The following is a 27362-nucleotide window of genomic DNA, read 5'->3' as shown; positions in this document are numbered from 1 at the left end:
CTTAGTCATTTCCAGTATATACTAAGCTAGCACATACTACACCTGGAGCCCAGTAAATATATGAATAAAAGAATAAATCATTAAAAATAATTAATGGATTGAATAAAATCATTAAAAATAAACCTACATAGGTGAGAAGTCATGTGCAACATCAGGATGTTATTTTAAGGTCTACAATTTACAACTTTATATGGTATTTTATTTTCTAATTCTAATAAACATTCATTATTTGATGTAGTATATACCCCAAAATCCCTAGACCAAAATATCCCATGTAAAATAAAAAGTATTCTCTGAGAATATATGTTTCTGTCCATGACAGATGAAAAAAACAGTAATTACAAACATTGGTAAGCATTAGTAAAACGTGCCCATGTTTGGGTATGCTGTTTAAAAGCAGAACAGTTATATAATCCCACTTCCTTGACAGCAAAATCAATAAACATGAGAAAGGGATCACAGTAATTCTTAATGCACACCTTATTCCATGTTGAATTTACAGTTCTTAAGCTTTCTGAAATTTTTTGTCTTTCATGTAAGCTCAGACTTTTATCTGAAAGCACTTCCAACTCAGTTCGATTCAGCCATTTGAGTTTTTCAGCTTGGACGTCCATCTCCCGGGTTAAGTCCTAAAGGAGTCAGAAGAGAGCTGTCATAAGAAAGTTGCCATACCGAGGAAAGTTCAACTACTGTATCAGAAGTCTCTTTCGGTTATATTCTTAGAAATGTGGATTTCTCGGGGCGCCTGGGTGGCTCAGTCAGTTGAGCGCCCGGCTTCGGCTCAGGTCACGATCTCATGGTCTGTGAGTTTGAGCCCCGCATCGGGCTCTGTGCTGACAGCTCAGAGCCTGGAGCCTGCTTCGGATTCTGTGTCCTCCTCTCTCTCTGCCCCTCCCCCGCTCATGCTCTGCCTCTCTCTGTCTCAGAAATAAATAAACATTAAAAAAAAAAGAAATGTGGATTTCTAATTTCTTTTATTTTCTTAGAAAATAAACTTATAAAAGCCTGAACTTATATTAACAAACTGTTTGGTTTTTTAAGTTTATTTTGAGAGGGTGGGGGAGGAGCAGAGAGAAGGAGAGAGAGAGAGAGAGACAGAGAATCCTAAGCAGGCTCCACACTGTCAGCGCAGAGTCTGACACAGGGCTTGAACTCACAAACTGGGAGATCACAACCTGGGCCAAAACTAAGAGTTGGACACTTAACCAACTGAACCACCAGGAGCCCCTGAACTTATATTAACAGACTGTAACTGATATGGGAATGAACACACATTTTCAGGGTGCATTTGTATGCCCTTGTGCTTTGGCCCTCTTTACCCCCACCTCTTAACAGGGTCATATTATATCATATTTACATTGGTAGTTTCACATTCTGTTCTTAGATAATGAAGATAATGTCTTTTCTAATCCAAGGCAAAAAGAAAGAAAGAAAAAGAAAGAAAGAAAGAAAGAAAGAAAGAAAGAAAGAAAGAAAGAAAGACAGAAAGAAAGAAAGAAAGAAAGAAAGAAAGAAAGAAACCACAGGAACACCTTATGCATTCATCTGTACCTTATCTCTACCTAACCTAATATACCATCGCACTCTTTGTGACAGCCCCCAAATTGTTTACAAAGTGAAATGTTCCAAGAAAACTATTGAAATTTTTAGGTAAAACGGGAACAATTTTGTTAGATATTTGTCTAACAAGAAGAAAACTTAGTAATTGTTTGCCACATATTTTTCATTATATTAAAAGTTCCTTTCCCAAAATGCCTCAATCATCCTCCTTAAGCAAAATGTTTCATCCAATTAGGGGGCATCCTTTTAGGCGTACTTAGATGCATGCACATGTGTGTTTCAACATGCACAATTTCTTTTAAATCTTCTTTTTAATGTTTATTTATTTTTAAGAGAGACAGAGGGCAAGCGGGAGAAGGGCTGAGAGAGAGGGAGACACAGAATCTGAAGCAGCTCCAGGCTCCAAGCTGTCAGCACAGAGCTGACGCGGGGCTTGAACTCATGAACCACGAGATCATGACCTGAGCCGAAGTCGGACGTTCACCCGACTGAGCCACCCAGGCGCCCCTAACAATTTCTTTTTTTTTTTTAATAAAAATATGAGCATATTAATCTTATTGCTCTGCAACAGTATTTTAATTCTTAATACAAAATATATAAAATGTATAGATATAAAAAAGGTATGGATATTTGGATACATTTATATATATTCATCTTTACATATTTTTACATGTTGCATACATCTATAACTATAAAAAATTCTTGTTAGTTGTGGATCAACAAAGGACATTTGATTAATACAATCATGATGAGAAGCCTATATAGTAAGCTGTGATGAGTTGCTCCTAAGTCATTTAGAATTTTCTTAAAAAACTCAGTTTTAAAGATAGTTATCAGTAACTATCTTCTAAATCTAACAGCAAAGAACCATACTTTACAGTATTATTGTATTCCAAAATGTTGAAGTCTGTTTAAAATACCCTAAAAATCTTTGGTCTAATACTGAGACCACATGATCTGTCACTTTTCTATGAGTGAAACCTTACCTCTGCAAGAACAAAATTATAGCTGCTCTTAAAAAAAATTCCTCTAAAGTTCACCACATTTACCACAAAGAATAAAGTTTCTTCCCCTTTTCTTCTTCAGTCATGCAACCTCTTATTTTTAGCATAAATGTTCATGCACCAAAAAGCATTGGCAAATATAGAGACAAACCACTTACTGTTAATTCTTGCAGGTTTTCTTCCAGCTCAGTAGTTGATCTCTTTTGCACAGCACTCTCAGTCGTTGATAACCAACAGATCATATCATCTAGTCTTTTTCTATATTCCATCACCTGCTTACTCACTCCTTTTAGCCTAAAAGAATACATTATTGAAAAACATTGACAAAAATTATCCAATTAGAACAGTATATATTTGCTTTGGATATCCTGACTAAATATACCACACACAAAAATGTTCCTAAAAATTAATATATATTTTTAAATGAGTGTCAATAGTGATATGTACATTGTCCAATACCAAAGATTCTTTGACAGTATGATAATAAACATTTTTCCTTCATTAAACTCAAAAACATTGAAACTAAACATTTTCTTCTTTCATCATGAAAAAGTCTACAGAAATTTAATACAAAAGATTTTTTTAAAGCTAGAGACCACTGTACAACATAATGGAGGTTTAAAAAAAGAAAGAAAAGTGTCTTTACCTCAAAGAATAAGAAAAAACACATAATTCTCTTTGAGTAGTCCATGGAGATAGAAAGTCATCATTATATGACATAGTATTCACATTAGGTGGCAACTATTACTCTATTCATAGGAAAGAAAGAATAAGAAGGCAAGACACTGAGAATGGAAAGTTTTTACAAGTATTAGGAAAGACAAGAAAAAATGGAAATTTGGTTAGTTTGTTAAAATAAGTATTATATTTGAATATAGCACCAAGTTATAAAAAGAGAGCTAGAAAAAACAAAGCAAAAGTTTTAAAGGATATAAGGAAACAAATAGTCATATGAATATAAAAAAGGAACTGCCTTAATTAGATCTTTTAAATGTTGTAAGAATAACATTTATAAGTATATAAACCATCTGTCAGAAGATGAGAATATGACTAGAACTCATGATGACAAGATTATGTATTTTTCAGAGAGGGTTTGGAAGCTATTTACAGCTTGGTGGTGGTATCATTATTTTTATAGTTGTGGCTATTAGCTGCCAGTTTAAAAGTTAAATGCAATTTTTTAAATGAATTGCATTTTGTTATCCCTAATAAAAATTTACTTTTTTATGGCTATGACTTTTTCTTTTTAATCACAAAAAAACTAACATATGATACACTATATAAATATAATCCAATGCTAAATAAGTACTTGCATATTTAACAGAGTCGGTAATATTTGAAAGAGTCTTTTAATGTTTAAAATCTAATGATAATCACTACATAATCACAAGTTTTCATTTTTAAGCATCCATCAGGAAAGAACACTGCTTCGAAATTAAAATAAATAAATCAAACAATAGTATTAATTGTTAAAGACTGACAATACCAAGACAGGTAATTTACCCTCTTTATCAAAGAGTAATTAACTTAAATAACAGCTTTATAAACACTCAACTACTATTATAAACCTTGTATTAAAAGAAAAGACTTAGAAAGCAGCAGAATACACATTCTTTTCGAGTACACATGGAACATTCTCCAGAACAGATCACATACTGGGTCACAAATCAGCTCTCAACAGGTACAAAAAGACTGAGATCATACCATGCATATTTTCAGATCACAATGCTATGAAACTTGAATTCAACCACAAGAAAAATTTGGAAGTCCTCAAAGGCATGGAGGTTAAAGAACATCCCACTAAAGAATGAATGGGTTAACCAGAATATTAAAGAATAAAACAATACATGGAAGAAATGAAAATGAAAACATGACAGTCCAAAACCTTTAGGATGCAGGAAAGGCAGTCCTAAGAGGGAAATATATTGCAATTCAGGCCTATCTCAAGAAGCAAGAAAGGTTGCAAATACATGACCTAACCTTACACATAATGGAGCTAGAAAAGGAACAGCAAAGAAAGCCTAAAGCCAGCAGAAGAAGAGAAATAATAAAGATTAGAGCAAAACTAAATGATATAGAAACAACAACAACAAAAACAAAACAGGAGAACAGATCAACAAAACTAAGAACTGGTTCTGTGAAAGAATTAACAAAAATTGATCAACTCCTTGCCAGACTTCTCAAAAAGAAAAGAGAAAGGACCCAAAGAGATAAAATTACAAATGAAAGAGGAAAGATCACAACCAACACCATGGAAATACAAACAATTATAAAAGAATACTATGAAAGATTATATGCCAACAAACTGGGCAATCTGGAAGAAAAAGACAGATTCCTAGAAACCCACAAACAACCAACACTGAAATAGGAAGAAATAAAAAATTTCAACAGACCCACAGCCAGCAAGAAATTGAATCAGTAATCAAAAACCTCCCAACAAACAAGAGTCCCGGGCCAGATGGCTTCCCAGAGAAATTCTGCCAGACATTTAAAGAAGAGTTAATACCCTATTCCCAAACTGTTCCAAAAGATTAAAAAATGAAAGGAAAACTTCCAAGCTCATTCTATGAAGCCAGCTTTACCATGATTCCAAAACCAGACAAAGACCCCACTAATAAGGAGAATTACAGGCCGATACCCCTGATGAAGATGGATGGAAAAATTCTCAACAAAACACTAGCAAAACGAATTCAACAACATTAAAAGATTATTATTCACCAGGATCAAGTGTGATTTATTCCTGGGCTGCAAGGGTAGGCCAATATTCCCAATCAATAAACATGATATATCACAATAAAAGAAATGATAAGAACCATAGATCCTGTCAATAGATGCAGAAAAAGCATTTGACAAAGTACAACATCCATTCTTGATAGAAAGCCTCAACAAAGTCTAGAGACAGGGAACACACCCGATATCATAAAGGCCATATTTGAAAGACCCATAGCTAATATCATCCTCAATGGTGAAAAACTGAGAGCCTTTCCCCTACCCTCAGGGACAAGACAAGGATGTCCTCTCTCACCATTACTATTTAACATAGTACTGGAAGTCTCAGCCTCAGCGATTAGACCACGGCATCCAAATCAGCAAGGGGGAAGTCAAGCTTTCACTATTTGCAGACAACATGATATTCTATATAGGAAGCCCAAACGACTCCATCAAAAAATTGCTAGAATTCATACATGATGTATTCAGCAAAGTCACAGGATATAAAATCAACATGCAGAAATCTGTTGCATCCCTATACACCAATAACAAAGCAACAGAAAAAGAAATCAAGGAATTGATTCCATTTACAGTTGCACCAAAAACAGTAAGATATCTAGGAGTAAACCTAACCAAAGAGGTAGAAGATCTGTATTTGGAAACTATAAAACACAAAAGAAACCAAAGAGGACACAAAGAAATGGAAACACATTCCATGCTCATGGATTGGAAGAAAAAAACAGTGCTAAAATGTCTATACCACCCAAAGCAATCTACACATTTAATGCAATTCCTATCAAAATACCACCAGCATTTTCTGCAGAACTACAACAAACAATCCCAAAATTTGTACGGAACCACAAAAGACCCTGAATAGCCAAAGCAATCCTGAAAAAGAAAAGCAAAACTACAGGCATCACGATTCCAGACTTCAAGTTACATCACAAAGCTGTAGTCATCAAGACAGTATGGCACCAGCACAAAAACAGACATGTAGATCAGTGGCACAGAACAGAAAACCCAGAAATGGACCCACAACTATGTGGTCAGCTAATCTTCAACAAAGTAGAAAAGAATGAAGACAGTCTCTTCAACAAATGGTGTTGGGAAAACTGGAGGGCGAGATGCAGAAGAATGAAACTGGACCACCTTCTTATATGATATGCAAAAATAAATTCAAAATGGATGAAAGGTCTAAATGTAAGATAGGAAACTAAAAAATCCTACAGGAGAAAATAGGCAGCAATCTCTTTGATCTCGGCCAGAGAAACTTCTTATCAGACATGTCACCAGAGGCAAGGGAAACAAAAGCAAAAATGAACATTGGGACTTCATCAAGATAAAAAGCTTCTGCACAGAGAAGGAAACAATGAACAAAATTAAAAGGCAGCCTACAGAGTGGGAGAAGATATTTGCTAACAACATATCTGATAAAGGGTTAGTATTAAAAATCTACAAAAAACTTATCAAACTAAACACCCAAAAAGCAAATAATCCAGTTAAGAAATGGGCAGAAGACATGAATAGACACTTTTCCAAAGAAAACATCCAGATGGCTAACAGACACATAAAAAGATGCTCAACATCACTCATCATCAGGGAAATACAAATCAAAACCACAATGAGATACCACACCACCCCTGGAAGAATGGCTAAAATTAACAATACAATAAACAGGTGTTGGCAAAGATGTGGAAAAAGGGGAGTCCTCCTGCACTGTTGGTGGAAATGCAAACTGGTGCACTCTGAAGAACAGTATGGAGGTTCCTCAAAAAACTAAAAACAGATCTACCAATACAATTCAGCATTTGCATATTAGGTATTTACCCAAAGGATACAAAAATACAAATTCAAAGGGTACATGCACCCTGATGTTTATAGCAGCATTATCAACAATAGCAAAGCTGTGGAAAGAGCCCAGATGTCCACCAACTGATGAATGGATAAAGATGATGTCGTGTGTGTGTGTGTGTGTGTGTGTGTGTGTATACATGGATGTACATGTACATGGAAACACATTCATGTATATACATACACATACATACACACACACACACACTGAAATATTATTCAGCCATCAAAAAGAATGAAATCTTGCCATTTGCAACAACACAGATGGAGCTAGAATGTATTACACTAAGCAAAATAAGTCAATTAGAAAAAGACAAATATGATTTCACTCATAGAATTTAAGAAAAAAGATAGATGAAAATATCGGGGGGGGTGGGGAGAGGAGCAGAAAAAAAACAAACTGCAAGAGACTTAACAATGGAGAACAAACTGAGGGTTAACAGAGGGAGGTGGGTAGGAGATGGTCTAGATGGGTGATGAGGATTAAAGACGGCACTTGTCAAGATGAGCACTGGGTGTTGTATATAAGTGATGAATCACCGAATTCTACTCCTGAAACCAATGTTGCACTATATGCTGGCTAGCTAAACCTAAAAAAAAAAAGAGAGAGAGAGAGAGAGAGTTGGAATTTATATTTCCAATGTTTCATAATCATGACTAACTCAGTATTTTGAAAATATATCTATGAAGGATATAGTTTCTATGAAGGAAACTAACATCAAGCAATTTCAATAACATATTTGAGTCACAAAATTTTCATCCTCAAACTAGCTAAATATAATCTACCCTTTAAATGTTATCACTAAGAGTAAAAACAAGTTATAGATTTATGTTTAAACAGATAACAATTGCTCATTAAGGAATAACAGCATAAGTTGACAAACTGTACAAATATGTAACTACAAGCACGCAATACAAAAACAAATTAAACTGTGTGCTATTCCTCAATGACTCTGATACCAGTACACACACAAGCTCCTAAAATTGCAAGGTGGCCCCAATTTAAGATAAGTTACAACCTGGAATGAAGTCAAACATGAATTTATGAAAATAAATATTGCTTTAGTTAAAATATAAGATGTTGCAGAAGAGATTCATTATTCTTATCTCTTCCCCAAAATGAGTAAAATATGTATTAGCTTCACCTTGTTAGTTCCAGGAGGAATAATTACCACATTCCACAGAGATCCATTTGAAAATCTTTAGCAGAATTTCTGCTAGCATTGTTAATACCATGCCAGCAAATACATCTTTTGCCTTAAGAAGGCCTGGGAGCTAGATGATTTGCAAGCTAGAAGGACTCTCCATGAAAACTCATTAGCACGGCACACAAAACCCTATGGGACCTCAGCTTCCAATCCCACCCCCGGTCCCCTGAATCCTCCTTGTCCTGTAACTTTGCAAATCTCTCACCTGGTCATGCTATTTCATGCCGTTCCCCCTTTGCCTGCTCAACTTCTTTTCCCTAGAAGCCTCTCTCTCGGATAAATTTATGGGGAGTTGTTACAAATGCTTCAAACCTCAGTTCAAGATACTTCTCCTCTGATGCCTAAATTCCATGTCCCAAAAAGACCCCACTGAAAAAGAGAACTACAGGCCAAAAGAGAACTGATGAACTTAGACACAAAAATTCTCAACAAAATACTAGCAAATCAAATCCAACAGTACATTAAAAGAATCACCCACCATGATCAAGTGGGATTTATTCCTGGGCTGCAAGGGTGCTCCAATATTCACAAATCAATCAACATGATACATCACATTAATAAAAGAAAGGATTCTAAGAACTATGTGATCCTGTCAATAGATACAGAAAAAGCATTTGACCAAGCACAACATCCATTCTTGATAAAAAGCCTCAACAAGGTAGGGATAAAGGAAACATATCTCAAAATCATAAAGCCAGATACAAAAAACCCACAGCTAATATCATCCTCAATGGGGAGAAACTGAGAGCCTTTCCCCTACCCTCAGGGACAAGACAAGGATGTCCACTCTCACCATTACTATTAACATAGTACCGGAAATCTTAGCCTCCGCAATCATACAACAAAAGGAAATACAAGGCATCCAAATCAGCAAGGGGGAAGTCAAACTTTCACTATTTGCAGACAATACGATACTCTATATAGAAAACCCAAAAGACTCCACCAAAAAATTGCTAGAACTGACACACGAATTCAGTAAAGTCACAGGATATAAAATCAACATACAGAAATCTGTTGCATTCCTATACACCAATAGTGAAGCAGCAGAAAGGGAAATCAAGGATTCAACACCGTTTATGGTTGCACCACAAACAAGATACCTAGGAGTAAACCTAACCAAAGAGGTAGAAGATCTGTACTTGGAAAACTATAAAACACTTATGAAAGAAACTGAAGAGGACACAAAGAAGTGGAAACACATTCCATTCTCATGGATCAGAAGAGCAAACATTGTTAAAATATCTATACCACCCAAAGCAATCTACACATTTAATGCAATTCCTATCAAAATACCACCAGCATTTTCTGCAGAACTACAAAAAACAATCCCAAAATTTGTATGGAACTACAAAAGACCCCGAAAAGCCAAAGCAATCCTGAAAAAGAAAAGAAAAGCTAGAGGCATCACGATTTCAGACTTCAAGTTACATCACAAAGCTGTAGTCATTAAGACAGTATGGCACCATCACAAAAACAGACATGTAGATCAGTGGCACAGAACAGAAAACCCAGAAATGGACCCACAACAACACAGTCAACTAATCTTCGACAAAGCAGAAAAGAATATCCAATGGAATAAAGACAGTCTCTTCAACAAATGGTGTTGGGAAAACTGGAGGCCAAGATGCAGAAGAATGAAACTGGACCACTTTCTTACACAATACACAAAAGTAAATTCCAAATGGATGAAAGATCTAAATGTGAGACAGGAAACCACCAAAATACAAGAGGAGAATACAGGAAGCAACCTCTTGGACCCCAGTCAGAAAAATCTTACTAGACACGTCTCCTGAGGCGAGGGAAACAAAAGCAAAAATGAACATTGGGACTTCATCAAGATAAAAAGCTTCTGCACAGTGAAGGAAACAATCAACAAAACTAAAAGGCAGCCTACAGAATGGGAGAAGATATTTGCTAATGACATATCTGATAAAGGGTTAGTATTCAAAATCTATAGAAAATTTATCAAACTAAACAAACAACCCAGTTAAGAAACAGGTATTAGATATAATAGACACTTTTCCAAAGAAGACATCCAGATAGCTAATAGACACATGAAAAGATGCTCAACATCACTCATTATCAGGGAAATATAAATAAAACCATGATGAGATATCAAAATGGCTTAACAACACAATAAACAACAGGTGTTGGCAAGGAGTTGGGGGTGGGGGGCACGGGGAAGGGAGCCCCCTTGCACTCTTAGTGGGAATGCAAACTGGTATAGCCACTCTGGAGAACAGTATGGAGGTTCCTCAAGAAACTAAAAATAGAACTACGCTACAATCCAGCATTTGCACTATTAGTTATTTACCCAAAAGGATACAAAAAACACAGATTCAAAGGGGTACAATGCACCCCAGTGTTTATAGCTGCATTATCAACAGTAGCAAAGCTGTGGAAAGAGCCCAGATGTCCATCAACTGATGAATGGGTAAAGAAGATGTGGTATATAGATATATGTACACACACACACACACACACACACACACACACACACACACACACAGTGGAATATTACTTAGCCATCAAAAAGAATGAAATCTTTCCATTGGCAAGGACATGGATAGAGCTAGAGAGTATTATGCTAAGCAGAATAAGTCAGAGAAAGACAAATACCATATGATTTCACTCATATGTGGTATTTAAGAAATAAAACAGATGAACATAGGGGAAAAAAGAAAAAAGAGACAGACAACCTAAAAAACAGAGTCTTAACTATAGGGAGCAAACTGAGGGTCGTGGAAAGGGTTTGGGGGGGCTAAGTGAGTGATGGACATTAAGGAGTGCACTTGCTGTGATGAGCACTGGGTGTTGCATGTAAGTGATGAATCAATAGATTCTACACCTGAAACTGATATTACACAGTATATTAACTGACCATAATTTAAATAAAAACATGAAAAAAAAATAATTCCATGCCCCATCACTGCTGCCTCTGTGACAACACAGTATCTCCTTAACAACATGCTTTTCAATCATACCATATCATTTGTCCTTTTGAATATTTTCTTCATCCTAATCTCTGAGTTGCTTAGGGGTTCAAAAGATATTGATCAAATCAATCAATCAATTACTGCCAAAGTTCAGCAATAACATGCTTAGAGAATAAGTTTTCATTTCACTTACTATTGTAAAAACTAGATATTTTGAGTGTTTACTATGAACAGTTTGCCATATCGTTTTCACAAACACTGTCTCATTTAATCCTCATAACACTCCTCTGAGAAGTTATCACAGCTCTTATTTACAGAGGAGGAAACTTGGCCAGAGAGCTGTGGTCTTCCGGGATTTGTTCACGCACGGTATGTGAAAGCATAAGTTCGTGCTATCACCAACTTTCTGTGAGACCTAGACAAATTACTTAACCTCTCCCCTCTCAGCCTCAATTTCAAAAGCTATACAATGAGCCTAAGAGTCCCCTCAGAAGAGAGTTGAGAAGATAAAATGAAACAATGTATGCCAGGTGCCAAACGTGGTCTCTACCACATGGCAATCTCTCAACCCAAAGGCAAAAACCATTATTTGCCTCTGACCGAAACACACAAAACAATACATGATGTTATTTTATAAAAAGCAGCCATGGGCCAAATAGTCATAGCTCCATATTTTATGTTCTATTTTACACTATAAAACTGGACTTGATAAAATATTAGATTGGTCCATAACAAAACAATAGCTTCTCACTAATATATCACCTACAAAATTAAAATTAGAAAAAAAAAAAAATTGGGGGCTTTTCAATTCAAAACTACCATCAACCTAAAAAGAAGATCATCAATGGGGTGAAATGTATTAAGCAAAGTAGAAATCATCCATTAAATCTTGAGCGTCTCAAAAATAACTTCAAATAATTTTAAAGCAATATATAAAATAATTTGTAATGTTGAGTATTATATTCACTGGTAATCAAGCATTTTTGCAATCCGAAGACACACTAATAAAATCTGGGACATTGTAACATAATCTGACACAAATCAGACAGTAATTCATTGTATTTATTATATTATGCAAATGAGGAACTATACTATTTACAAAGCACCAGTATATGTGGATGTAACACACCCTTAGACATTAAGAACAACCAAGTAAGAGGGATTTCAGAGGAAGACCCCAAGGCCCCGTCAGGAAGTGAGTGAGTGAAATGTCTGACCCTGAACCCAGATCTTCAGTCTGCAAGTCCAAGGTATTCCTGACCTAGTTCAAGTTCCTTCCACACAGTTGCCATATCATAATAAAATGTCAGAAATGAGAGGAATAAAGATATTTTTCATACATATCACATCTGAGTAGAAATGTGAGACTTTACAGGTAGCCTAAAAATACAGTAAGAGACAACATTCTAAAAATATAGAACATCACTGGGGCGCCTGGGTGGCTCAGTTGGCTGACCATCTGGCTCTTGATTTCGGCTCAGGTCATAATCCCAGCATTGTGGGATCAAACCCACATCGGGTTCCTCAACACTGAGCATGGAGCCTGCTTAGGATTCTCTCTCTTTCTCTCCCCCTGTCTCTCTCTGTCACTCATGCTCTCTCTCTCTCTCTTAAATAAAAATATATATAGAACATCACAGCAGAGGTCTTAAATGTCACTACAACTCATATCGTGATATCAGATAATAGAGGAATTTTGAACTCATCTAACTGTATCTTAAAAGGCTCTGCAAAAATATCTTAACCCCTGTGCCCTTGAGTTATCACTGCTACATCACCTTGGCCGCCGGTCCTTCACTTCCGCAAAGATCACACTCCAGCGCTGGTTTAAACCTGCCAGCTTGTCTTTCAAGAAGCTTCCATCTGTGGGGGAGAGTTTCTGTACAATCCCATCCCCAGTTCTGTTTAGGGCTGCAAAACTGGGCTGGTGGCTGCTGATTCCCTCTTCGAGTTCCTGTAACAGAGTATAACTCAAGATTAACTCCACAACTGAACTATGCAGTGAATCCACAAAGGTACTATGGCATCAGTTTAAGTGTTAAGAAAAACAAAGTCCTGGAAGAATATTTTATGTTCATGAAAAAGGCATTTTAAAACACTTTACTTACATCTGAATGAACACGCGAAATGAAATCGATTTTGAAATCTAACCCATTCTCATGAGTGCCATCAAGCAAAATACACTGAAAGAGGATAGCCTAATAACATAAAATAAGCAACAGCTGTTTACACTGAAAGCACAAGCATCAGAAATCTGTTGCATTTCTATACACCAATAATGAATTATGTTTGAGTAAAGTAGATGGTTTGTCTTCCTTCAAATATGTGCTTGAAAGCATTTCTAAATACAATGTGTGTGTGTGTGTGTGTGTGTGTGTGTGTGTGTGTGTGTGTATACCTCCACATACCCTTATGTCCTACCATATGTAAGTAAATGTCAATGTGTATTTCATTGACACACTGCTTCACGAGTCGGTAAATTTTTAAGCAATTAAAAAAGGATATTTTAAAGTCAAATGTGAGCACTTATCTATAACCCATAAAATAAGAAAAATGCATTAACATGTTTATGAAAGAAAAAGCACTTTCTAACTTCTCATGAGCCTTCTACATAAAGTATATTTTAAAGATTTAATAAAAGAATATATTTTAACAATGGTAAACTGAAATTCTGCTTGCTTTTGACTATTATTTTGAAAGACCCGTTATCAACAGAACTGATTTAACTATTGCGTTATATTTCCCAAGACTGCATTCGACTCATATGAGCAGCAGCCCTGACACAGCTCAAGAATAATTTACTTGTACAAAAATTATCAATGATACAAAGAAAAACAAGATGTCTAGTGTTTAAGCACATAAAACAGAGGTGAGGTATGCAGATATCTTTCTGTCCTTGATAAAGCCTTACATACAAAATTAGCAAATGTTTTGAATATAAAATTTTAAAAATAAAATTGTGTTTTACATTAACCACTAAAGAGCATCTTTTATTTAAATTTTTAAAGTCCTAATTAAAGACTGTAAATACCAATTTTTCTTAGACCTTTGAAAGTGGAAAGTAGAACTGGGACAAAAATTACAGGTTGACTATGTACTCCTGAAAAGTTAACATGATTTGCCCTTACTTTCCAAATCAGTCTTAAGTGTCCCATACTGAAAAAAATATGCCACCTTCTGAGCAGACCTGTATCCTCGGATGGAAAGCACTCACCTGCTGGTGCATCCTGGCTTTCTCCAAGTCCAGGCCACCATCGGGAGCAAAGGTTTCAGCCAGTAACTCTTCAGCCTCTGTTAGCCACTGTGTGAGGTCATTAAGGTCACAGTGGAACTGTCGCCATTCTTCCATAGCTCTATCAAAATAACTAGAGGACAAGAAACAAAATAGGTTTTCAAACTTTCCAGGACTGTCTAGAAATAATTTTTCTTTTTTTTTTTTTTATTTTTTTTTATTTAATGTTTTTATTTATTTTTGCAACAGAGAGAGACAGAGCATGAGCGGGGGAGGGGCAGAGAGAGAGGGAGACACAGAATCAGAAGCAGGCTCCAGGCTCTGAGCTGTCAGCGCAGAGCCCGATGCGGGACTCGAACCCATGAACCATGAGATCATGACCTGAGCCAAAGTCGGTTGTTTAACCGACTGAGCCACCCAGGTGCCCCTAGAAATAATTTTTCTAAAGAGGCAATTGAAATCTCATTTAAATTGAAAGCCTCACAACAAGTGAATTCACAGCTCACCGCTCCCATAAGATCAGTTTTCACAAAGGACTACAGTTAAAGATTTCTCTTAGAGAAACATGCACCATACCAAGGGCAATCCTGCCCCTCTCTCTCTTAACATGTATGCACACATGCACACACACTAGGCAGCTTTTCAACTGAAAAGACAGACTGCTCCAGCTTGGAAAATCAAGGTTGATTAGCTGTAGCCATGCTAACCTACCCAACTTTAAACACTTAACATGTTAAATACCATGAAATGTAAAATATGACCAATCACTCTACTCTCTTAGGAAAAAATATGATGTTTTACTCCCAGAACACTCAGCTCCTAGCTAGAACAAAACCCAAAAGGCCAAAACACTTCAAAATTTCCTTGCACTCCATTATCACTGTGTTATAGACTGCTTGTGTCCCCCCAAATTCATATGCTGAAGTTCTAGTTCCACAACGTGACTATATTTGGAGAAAGAGGGCCCTTAAGGAGGTAATTAAGGTTAAATGAGGTCGTAAGAGCAGAGCTCTAATCCCGTTAAGACTGGTGTCCTAATAGGAACAGAAATAAGCACCAGAGATTGATCTTTCTCTCCTCTCTTTCTCTCTCTCCCTCACTCTTTCTCTCTCTCATTTTGCAACAACACAAAGGAAAGGCCATGGAAGGACACAGTGAGAAGCTGACCATCCGCAAGCCAGGATGAGAGGCCTCATTAAACGCTAACCCTGCTGGCACCTTGACCTTACACTTTCTGTCTCCAGAACTGAGAGAAATGTGTTTGTTGTTTAAGGCACCCCGTCTGTGGTATCTTATGATGGCAGCCCTAGCCAACTAATACACTCTGGGCAATGACTACTCTGGAGCGTCCCCTTCATTTGAACAGAATGGAAGTGTCTACAAAGTCCAGGTTAGTCAATGAGACACAGGGCTATCGAAATTCCTATTTAAACCTAACTTCTGGGGCACCTGGGTGGCTCAGTTGGTTGAGTGTCCAACTCCTGATTTTGGCTTAGGTCACGATCTCAGGATCGAGTCCCCAGTTGGGCTCTGCACTGAGCATGGAATCTGCTTGAGATTCTCTCTCTCTCTCTCTCTCTCTCTCTGTCTCTCTCTGTCTCTCTCTGTCTCTCTCTGTCTCTGTCTCTTTCTTTCTCACCCCCCGGCCTCTCCCCCTCTGCTCACCCTCTAAAATAATAAATAAGCAAATAGCTGCTTTAAAAGCAAGATAAAGTCACACTCCACTGCTTGTCATATTTGGAACACATAAAATAAGTACAAAAAGGAAAGCTTTGTTGGATTAGGATCCTAAATTTCCTTGTGCCTTTTTTTTAGAGTAGTAGTGCTAGGAGAGATTTAGATGATATCCCTAAGATTTTAACAATATTAATAAAAATTTTACTCCGTGTAATAAAAAACTAATATTATTTTCAAAAAATAATAAAATGGTCCCTGGCATCACTAACTCCTAAATAAAGTTTATATTTTCTTTTTCCACGAAAATCATTTTGAAAACTCAGTTAATATCTGTTGAGTGCCCACAGGGAAGGAACATTCTATTAGGCACTACAAAAATAAGAACACTTCAAACAAACACTGTGAGAAGATACAGAGACGATCTTTGCTACTTTTCACAAAACTATACAAAAACTAAATAACCAACATAGAATTCCAACTTTTCAGATGCTGCAATAACGAACAGAAAACATTGCTAAAAAGGCTTCCTCAAAGATCTGAACACCTGGAGTATATAAACATTACATTTGGTAAATATCATTATCACTGCAAAAAGAACATAAATTCAAAATAAATCTAAGCAACATAGCTATGGATTAAATAAGAAAAAGTCAAAAGAAAGGGAGATGCATGCTCGGGAAGGTCTTGCAAAGCCATCACCTTCGCTCTAACCCAGCCAGCTCAGATGGAAGACAGCACAGTATTGTGAAAGGCTGTGAACTTCCAGAGAATCAGACTCGAAGTTCCAGCCTTACTGCATGCTTGGTTTAGAGCTGAACTATAAACATATGAGTTTGCTAATCTCTAATATTTCAATGGCCTTGCCAACTTCCCCCAAAAGTCATCTCACCACCAATGTACCCTGTCTCTGCTAATGGTACCACCACCTACCTTAGGTCCTCAAGCCAAAGACTTGAGGCTCATTTTTTACTCTTCCCTCCTCCTACTCCAACATCCCACCGATCGCCACATTTTACTGACTCAACTATTTAATTCTCAAATTTTCCCTTAGTTTCCACTTCCATAGCTACTATCCTAATCAAGTTATCATCCTGTGACCAGCATAGACAGGTCTTCTAGCACTCAGTCTTGTCCTCTACCAATGCATTCTGCAATCAGCAAACTGTCATTCCCTTGTTAAAATACTGCAATGGCTCCCTATTGTTCTCACAGTAAAATACAAACTACAGCTGACCCTTGAACAACACGGCTGAACAACACAGGTCCACATACACATGGACTTTTCCTATAAATACTGAAATGTGTTTTCTCTTCCCTATCATTTTAATAACATTTTCTTTTTCCTAGCTTACTTTATTATACAAATACAGTATATAATACATTAAACATACAAAACACATGCTAATAGACCATGTTATCAGTAAGGCTTTCGTCAACAGTAAGCATGTTATCATTAAGGCTCTGCCCAACAGTGAGGATCAGTAGTTAAGTTTTGGGGGAGTCAAAAGTTATATACAGATTTTCAGCTACATGAAGGGGGGGGGGGGTCAGTGCTCCTACCTCCATATTGCTCAAGGGTCAACTGTACTTAACATGATACCCAAGGTCCTTCTAATATAGTCCCTTTTGGACTTTTTGGTTTCATCTCTCTGAGTTCTAACTCTGCTGGACTATTTCCATATCCTTAACAGCACAGCACTCTCTCTTTTTATCTATGACAGTTGCAATGTTGTGTTCCCTCTATTCCTTCACCTAGGTAACTTCACAATCTCCAGGAAGACTTCCCAGATCCTTCAGGGTGCCTAGCAAGGCCTCTTGTATTGTCCCCATCACAGCACTATGCACTACTTAACAAGTGCTTGTCTATAGTTTTCTACTATATACATTTGGACCCCAGGAAAGAGACTATATATATTTAGTACATCTGCCTTATAATCTTTTATAACTACTTACACATAGCTGCATGTGCCTTGAATTAGTCAACACTCAATAAATATTGGTCAAACAGATGGTGCATGGATAGATGGATAGACAAGCACATAGAGGTTGGTGGTTGGGTGAAGTCATAAAATTGAATTTCAAAAACTTTTTACACAATAGAAAAAGAAAGATAAAATTAAGAAGGAAAACTGTTCCTTGTAGAAGATGGAATTCTGAGTAAGAATTAGAAACTAGGAAGGAAAAGAAAACAAAGTAAATTTTAATCTAGTTTGTGTGAAATGAATGAAGGAACCTTTTTTGAGCAACATAGGGTATAAAAAATTAGGCCATCTGGATAACACTGTTAAAAACCTTCTAAATTCAAGACAAAAGGTCTGAACTTTGTCCTTATACCAGTGAAAGCCACCAAAGGAAATACAGAGGATGAGTACCTGAGAAGACATTCTTAAGAGAGAAGATAGCTTAAGGACCCAAAGATCCAAGATGAGAAGGAAGAAATAACTGGTTGACATAAAGGGAAGAAATTCTTCCAGGAAAAGGGAGCTCCATTATTTGTCTACGATGGTTGTAAAATTACTTATTTGGAAAAATATGAAACTAATACCGTGCACCAGTGTAGAGTAGGCATAAGGGAGTTCTCAAAGCAAGATGATATATTTTCATGGTTTTTCTCTCACTTTTACTATAGGCCAACAAAATTTGAAAAGTTTGTGGAGTTTTTCCCATAGATAAGTTTTCTCTCTATTTTTGTTTAAGCTATTTAAATTTAGTTAGTTAACATATAGTATAATAAATCAGAGAAAGACAAATAACATATGATTCCACTCATACATGGAATTAAAGAAACAAAACAGATAAACATAGGGGAAAGAAAAAAAGAGAGACAGAGGCAAACCATAAAATAGACTCATAACTACAGAGAACAAACTACTGAGGGTTGCGGGGGGTTCGGGGGGAGTTGGGCAGGGGGATGGGCTAAATAGGTGATTGGTATTGATGAGGGCACTTGTTGTGATGAGCACCAGTTGTTTATGTAAGTGATGAATCACTCAATTCTACTCCTGAAAAAGTTTGAAAGTTTTATAGACCAAATGGCACAGGGAGCTGGTATAGATTAATGGACTTGGTGGTCACCCTCATGTGATTATAACTGATAACTGAAACCATGAAAGTACAGGATGTTTGCCATTGTCTTGATAGTTTACAAAAAATATAGAATAGAAAGAAATTCTCACTTAGTGTTTGTGAAAGGTGGATAAATGTGGATAGAGAAAAATAAACATTTAGGATAGATGACCAAAGTTGAAAGAGAAAAACAAAAATTAAGAATAAGAGGGGCACCTGGGTGGCTCAGTCGGCTGAGCATCCGACTGTGGCTCAGGTCACGATCTCACGGTTCATGAGTTCAAGCGTTGCGTCAGGTTTGCTGTTGTCAACACAGAGCCCACTTCAGATCTTATGTACCCCCTCTCTCTGCCACTCCCCCGTGTGCACACACACTCTTTCCCTCAAAATTAAATAAACATTTAAAAATACTAAGAATAAGCTGGGATGAATAATAGAGGTAACCTTTTAGCAAATATAATCAAGTTAACAAAGAAAACAAAATAATAAAAGTTGTGATAGATTACACTCTTCTAGAATAAAAAATATAGTTTGGTGCCTAAACTTTTGAAACTTCCCAATGAATAAACTATTTTCTAAAAGGTAACATTTTTATAATCAAGAAAATGGCAGAACTTCTGCCATCAGCATTACTAATCAACAATGTGCTTGAAGTTCTACCATATTAGCCAAATGCATATATGCAAACAGGAAACTTTTTTTTAAAAAAGAAGAAAAAATGATCATTATATACAATTGATGTGTCAATATACTACAAAGGTCAAGACGATCAAGTTCATACTCATACACATATGCACAAAGAGTGCAGAAGAAAGCTACCGCACACAAATTCAAAAGTAACAAACAAGAAAAGCATAAGCCTGGATAATGGGAAGCAACCAAGTTGAACAGCAAAAAGAAAAAAATAATAATAATACATTTGATCTTAGCCAAAAGGCTGAGAAGTGATAAAAATAATAATAATAATGAAACTAGTTTAGGGGAACTCTGAAATATCATCAAGTATAATACATTCACTTGATGAATGGGATCCCAAAATTAGAAGACAGCAAGAAGGGTACAGAAAATTATGTGAAGAAATAATAGCTGAAAGCATCCCTAACAATGGAAAGGAAACAGACATTCAGGTCCAGGAAATCACAGAGAGTCCCAAACAAGATATACCCACAAAAACAAATGATAAAGAGAGACTCTTAAAAGCTGTAAGAAAAAGCAAACAGTTACATACAAGGGAAAACCATATAGCTATCAACTGATTTTTCCACAGAAACTTTGCTAGCCAGAAGCCAGTGGCATGATATATTCTAAATGCTAAAGGGAGAAAATCTACAATCAAGAATACTCTACCCAGCACAGTTATTATTCAGAATTGAAGGACAGATAGAGTTTCTCAAACAAAGTTAAAGGAGTTCCTCATCATCCTCCAGTTGGAAAAAAAATGGCCACAACCAGAAAAGTAAGAAAATTATGGGGGGGAAAAAAGTCACTAGTACAAACAAACATATAGTAAAGACCTAAATGTGAGACCTGAATCCATAAAACTCCCAGAAGTAACATAGGCAGTAACCTCCTAGACACTGGCCTTAGCAACATATTTATTGATATGCCTCCTCAGGCAAGACAAAAAATAAAAAAGCTAAAATATCCTACTGGGACTATACCAAAATAAAAGGTTTTTGCATAGCAAAGAAAACCATCAACAAAACAAAAAAAACAACCCGGTGAATGGGCAAAAATATTTGTAAATGATACATCCGATAAGGGGTTATTACCTAAAATATGTAAAGAACTTATACAACTCAACCCAAAACAACAAATAATCCAATTAAAATGGAGAAGACCTGGGGTACTTGGATGGCTGAGTCAGTTAAGTGTCCAACTTCAGCTCAGGTCATGATCCTCACGGTCCATGGGTTCGAGCCCCACATTGGGCTCTGTGCTGACAGCTCAGAGTTTGGAGCCTGCTTTGGATTCTGTATCTGTCTCTCTGCCCTTCCCCCACTCACGTTCTGTCTCTGTCTGTCTCTCTCAAAAAATAAATAAACATTTTAAAAAACGTTTTTTTAAATGGAGAGGACATGCATAGACATTGTTCCAAAGAAGACATACAGAGGGCCAACAGATACATGAAATATTGTTCTAAATCACTAGCAGGAAAATGCAAATCAAAACCACATGAGATATCATCTCATACCTGTCAGAATGCCTAATACCAAAAAGACAAGATATAACAAGTGTTGGAAAGAATGCGGACAGGAGGAAACCCTCATACACTATTGGTGAGAATGTAAATTGGTGCAGCTATGGAGGATGGAGGTTCCTCAAAACTTAAAAACATAAATACTATAGGATCCAGGAATTCCACTACTGGATATTTACCCGAAAGAAATGAAAACACTAATTTGAAAAGACATATGCATGCCTATGTTTGTTGCAGCATGATTTATAATAGCCAAGATATGGTAGCAACATAGATGACCATCAAGAGATGACTAAAGAAGATGTGGTGTGTGTACAATAGAATATTGCTCAGCCTTAAAAAGAAAATGAGATCTTGCCACCTGCAACAACACAAAGGGACCCAGAGGGTATTATGTTAAGTGAAACAGGTCAGGCAGAGAAAGAAAACACCACATGATTTGACATATATGTGGAATCTGAAAAACAAAACAACAGAAACAGATTCATAAATACAGAGAACAAACTAGTGGTTATTGGGGAGTGGAGAGGGTAGGAGAAGTGATGGGCAAAATAGGTGAAGGGAATTAAAAAGAATAAACTTCCAGTTATAAAATAAGTAAGCCATGGATATGAAAAGTACAGCATAGGGAACATAGTCAATAATACTGTAACAATGTTCCATGGTGCCAGATGGTGACTATACCTATTGTGGTGAGCATTAAATAAGGTACAGAATTGTCAAATCACTATGTTATACACCTGAAACTGATACATTATTATAGGTCAACCAGACTTCAATAATTAAAAGAAAAACAAGAAAGAAAGTAAAACACTAAACTGCTTAATAATAGTCCTGGGGGGAAAGGTATCAACAAACCTTCAAAACTTTACTGAGGAGATAGAGAAGAGCCCAAATCCTGAGAGAAAAAAACTACATTTCAAATTGATCTTTTTTTTTTTTCAGAAATTGATTGAAATTACTAAAATTTTACCAGACAAAAAATACAGAAAAAAGAAAGATGAATTTAAAGTTAAGAAAAATTAGAGATGGGGCGCTGGGGTGGTTCAGTCGGTTGAGTGTCCAACTTCAGCTCAGGTCATGATCTCACAGTCTCTGAGTTCGAGCCCCGCGTCAGGCTCTGTGCTGACAGCTCAGAGGTTGGAGCCTGCTTCGGATTCTGTGTCTCCCCCTCTCTCTACCCCTCCCCTGCTCATGCTCTGTCTCTCTCTGTGTCAAAAATAAATAAAAACATTAAAATTTTTTTTTTTAATTAGAGAAAATACATTTTCTGGATATACTCAATGAAAAAAATTTTCTGGACATACTGGATGAAAAAATTTTCTGGATATACTGGAAATTATTTTTCTGGATGTACTAGATGAAAATATTTTATAATGCTTTATTTTTTAATTTTTTTTTAATGTTTGTTTATTTTTGACAGAGAGAGAGAGAGAGAGTGAGGGGCAGGGAGGGGCAAAGAGAGAGGGAGACACAGAATCCAAAGCAGGCTCCAGGCTCTGAACTGTCAGCACAGAGCCCAACGCAGGGCTCAAACTCACGAACCATGAGATCATGACCTGAGCCAAAATCGAACGCTTAACTGACTGAGCCACCCAGGTGCCCCTATAATGCTTTAAAAATGAAAGTATTATGGTATCAGCCTAAAAACTGACAGTGCAACAAAGCAAAATTAGAAAAATTATATAAGGGGCATCTGGGTGGCTCAGTCAGTTAGGCGTCCAACTCTTGATTATGACTCAGGTCATGATCTTACTGTTTGTGGGTTTGAGGACCACATCAAGCTCCACCCCAGCAGAGCAGAGTCTACTTGGGATTCTCTCTCTCCCCTGCTCTCTCTGTCCCTCCCCTGCTCTCTCACTCTCCTTCTCTCTCTCTCTCAAAAATAAATAAATAAACTTTTAATAAAAAGAAAAATTAAACAAAAATGAGCTGTGGGAATGCATTTAAAATTTATGATAAAGGAAGTACCACCAATAATAAGGAAGAGCTAAAATATTCTACAAAAAGTGTTGAAAAAAAAGTTTGTTTAAAAAAATAAAGCAAAATAAAGTAGATTAGTGTTTTTTAAACCAAACTGCACAAGAAAAACAAGGTGAGGAGTGTTTAAAAGCTAGAGATGCATGGGCTCTACACTTGCTACTGAAGAGACAGGGGACAGAACCACGAATCTGGAGGCTTAACCCAAAATACATACCATAATAAAATTCAGATGGGTTATTCAATGTAAACTTTATCAAATAAAATTGTTTTTAAAATATACATTAATATTTAACTAATCTTACAATTCAAAGGTAATTTATATGCATATAAATATAATGAAATCACAAAGGAAAAGACTTATAAGATATGATTATATAAAATTAGAATTTCCATGTGTCAAAAAACACCATTAAGAAAATTAAAGGGCCCAGGTAAAGCTGTGAATAGTGAAGCAATGAAAAAATATCAATGATTAATATCCTTAACGTGGATAAAAGCTTTTGCAAGTTAATAAGTAAACAGTAACATCATGATAGAAAAACAAGCAAAGAACATGACCTAACAATTGACAGAAGAAATAATACTGGGGCCAGTAAACATATCTAAGAATATTGAAATCTCATTGATAACCAAAGAAATGAAGATAGGAAAATAAAATCAAGATGCAATCTATCACTACACAATTATCAAAAGTCTAAAGAACAAGGTGGTTCAGTCAGTTAAGCGTCCGATTTTTTATTTCAGTTCAGGTCATAATCTCAGTTTGTTAGTTTGTGCCCACATCAGGCTACATTAGCAGCAAGGAGCCTGCTTGGGATTCTCTGTCTCCTGTCTCCCTCTCTCTCTCTCTGCCTCTACACCCCCCACACATACTCATACTCATGCTCATGCTCATGCTCATGCTCTCTCTCTCGCTCTCTCGCTCTCTCTCTCTCTCAAAAAAAACTTTAAAAGTCTAAAAAACAAAAACAAAAACGACAGCCTGTCAATATTGACAAGGTTCAGTCAGAACCCTTTTACACATACTGTTGACAGGCATATGGCATGGGACAACCAATTTCCTGATGCGATCTGGAGCCTTAAAAAGTTATTGTGTTTTAACAAATTAATCTTCATCTAATAAGTCGAATTAGGTAGAAGTATGCATAAAGATGCATGTAAAAGAATATTCTCTAAATGTACAGAGATTATTTTAAAAATCCATACAAAGGACTATACCCAAAGCCCGTCAGAAGTGATCTTTTCAGGGACTGTATATTTGCTTGAAATACACCAGCTAAAACAAAGATGAAGAACATAATGCTTAGTTTTTGTGTGAATGTCTTTTCAGTTTTCCAGTACATTTTTCTGGTTTTCTTCTTATGCAGTACTTTACATTGTTCTGTTTCACACTTTATTTGCCTATCTACCACATATGCAGCTACTAATGGTGTCAGTTTTGGGACACCCAGGTAGCTCAGTCAGTTGAGCGTCTAGCTTTGGTTCAGGTCACGACCTCACGGTTCATGGGTTCGAGCCCCGCACTGGACTCTGCCGACAGCTCAGAGCCTGGAGCCTGCTTCGCATTCTGTGTCTCCCTCTCTCTTTGTCCCTCCCCCATTTGTTCTCGTTCTTTCCCTGTCTCTCAAAAGTAAATAAATAAACTTTAAAAAATCTTAAAAAAAAAAAAAAGAGAGACCTGGGTGGCTAAATCGGTTAAGCGTCTGACTTCACCTCAGGTCATGATCTCACAGCTTATGAGTTCGAGCCCCGCATCAGGCTCTGTGCTGATGGCTCAGAGCCTGGAGCCTGCTTCAGATTCTGTGTCTCCCTCTCTCTCTCTCTCTCTGCCCCTCCCCCCACCCCCAGCCCCGTTCATGCTTTGTCTCTCTCTCTCTCAAAAATAAATAAATATTTTAAAAATAGCATCAGTTTTTATTTCTACTTATTAATAGTTCTGGTCAAAATCTAGAAAAAAGGAGGCTCATTTATATTATATATGTTTTTTAAAGAAAATGAATGCTATTTCGATACTAAAAATTAAAGGTGCTTCCTTTAATTATTAAGATATTATATTGCAAATGATCATCTACATGTGATCTGATTCCTCTTTCTTTAAGGAACCACACTCATCACAATTTACTAAACAAGGCCTATGACATGGATGTGAAACATCTTCTCATTAATCTTAGTATACATATGACCTTTGTCACGGCCCATGAACTTATAGGTCTTTTTAAGAAAAGTATCAACTTAGGGGCGCTGGGTGGCTCAGTCAGTTGAGCAGCCAACTTTGGCTGAGGTCATGATCTCACGGTTCGTGGGTTCGAGCCCCGCGTCAGGCTCTGTGCTGCCAGCTCAGAGCCTGGAGCCTGCTTTGGATTCTGTCTCCCTCTCTCTCTGCCCCTCCCCTGCTTGCACTCTGTCTCTCTCTAAGATAAATAAACATTAAAAAAAAATTTTATAGAAAGTATCAACTTAATTTATACATACCCTTTACGATCATTGTACATTCTATTAATTCTGTCCCATTTTGCATTCAACTGAGTAAGTGTATCCCGGATCTGAATGGCTTCAGGTCCAGAGGCTTCAAGAATAACATCTGGTTGTTTTTCATGAATGATGGCAATCTGTTCTCCGAGTTTGTCCAGTTGATCTTTGATATTCTACAAATGCATTGTCACACATTAATAAAATCCAGCAAACAGAAGAACAGAATCACAAAAGACCAAAAATTTATCTTGCGTAACACTTATTTAAAGTATGATGAGACATGATAATTGTTGCTCATCAAAGCTGACAACTTTTTAAAAAATAATACCCTGTATTGAACAAAGTGTGAGAAATGCTACATAATATCCTAATGGCAGAAAAGAAATCCTCACAGTTGTTCAAAGCAGCATTTGTACAGGACAAATAAAAAGCTTCAATGGTATTCTATAAAGGTAACAAAGTTTTTGAAGCTGGAATTATTTATATTTTTAAATATCTTTAAGTGACTAAAATGAGCTATCAAACATATCAAATCTAATAGCAATTTTATTGCAAAATTATACATAAGTGCTGTCAAATTATATGAAAAAGCCCTGGTGGCATTTACTAGTCTTGTGAACAATTAAAAACTTCCAGATCCCTAATTAACTTATAATCAACATACCTCACACCCCAACAACTGGCCAATCTTAAATCGTTATAGATGACAACATAAATGCTGATATTTTGCATCAACTGACAATCAAGTTTATAAGAAAGAGAATATGATTTGTGCATGTGTTTGATTAAAAAAAAGTTTCTGGGGCGCCTGGGTGACTCAGTCGGTTAAGCATTCGACTCGATTTCGGCTCGGAGCATGATCTCACAGTTTGTGAGCCCACACCAGGCTCCGTGCTGATGGCACAGAGCCTGCTTGGACTCTCTCTGTCTGCCTCTCTCTCTGCCCCTCACTCACTCATGCTCTCTCTCTCTCTATCAAAATAAATAAATAAAAACTTTAAAAAAATGTTTCTGATGTTGCAAAGAATAACTATGCATACATACTTTTGAAAAATTAAAATTTTGATAATATTTCATTGGTGAAATGGGAAAGACTGATTATTCATACACATTATTAATTCCTTGGCACAAATTTTAAAAATTGTAGACCATCTACAAAGGCACAAGGACAGATTCCTTGCTTGCTTTCTAAGTTCATTGTGGCTAAATGAGGTACCTGGAGCTTTACCTTCAAAGAGTCTTCCTGAAAAGAGAAGTCTTCATAGACCACAGTGTTTAGCTCCGGAGCATTAAGTAATAATTCAGTATCATCCATGGAAAGTAAAACTTTGTTAATTTCAACCAGATAATCTGTGGGAGGAGGGGGCGATCGAATTCTAGGAGCAAGCTGACCTGTTTTCCTCTGTTGATTAGGGACTGCCTATAAAAACAATAATAATAAGGCACATCTCTTAAAATATACCC

At 36.6% G+C, this 27362-nt stretch overlaps 1 protein-coding gene across 8 annotated transcripts in view; it reads right to left on the bottom strand.

Moving 5' to 3' along the window:
* UTRN (utrophin) overlaps positions 1-27362 on the bottom strand; it is a 569571-nt gene that overhangs the window by 269275 nt on the left and 272934 nt on the right. For all 8 annotated transcript variants that reach the window (XM_078447413.2, XM_060614425.3, XM_078447414.2 and 5 more), the window contains 6 exons: positions 27127-27318; positions 25899-26071; positions 14483-14633; positions 13047-13222; positions 2723-2858; positions 480-629 (listed from right to left, as the gene is read on the bottom strand). In XM_078447413.2, coding sequence (XP_078303539.1) covers positions 480-629; positions 2723-2858; positions 13047-13222; positions 14483-14633; positions 25899-26071; positions 27127-27318 — 978 coding nt within the window. The remainder of the gene's footprint in view (positions 1-479; positions 630-2722; positions 2859-13046; positions 13223-14482; positions 14634-25898; positions 26072-27126; positions 27319-27362) is intronic.

This window comes from Panthera onca, chromosome B2 (genome assembly GCF_046562875.1).
Source record: "Panthera onca isolate mPanOnc1 chromosome B2, mPanOnc1 haplotype 2, whole genome shotgun sequence".
NCBI lineage: Eukaryota > Metazoa > Chordata > Mammalia > Carnivora > Felidae > Panthera > Panthera onca.
Note: the sequence above shows the minus strand (reverse complement) of the source record. Positions and strands in the feature narration are given on the sequence as shown.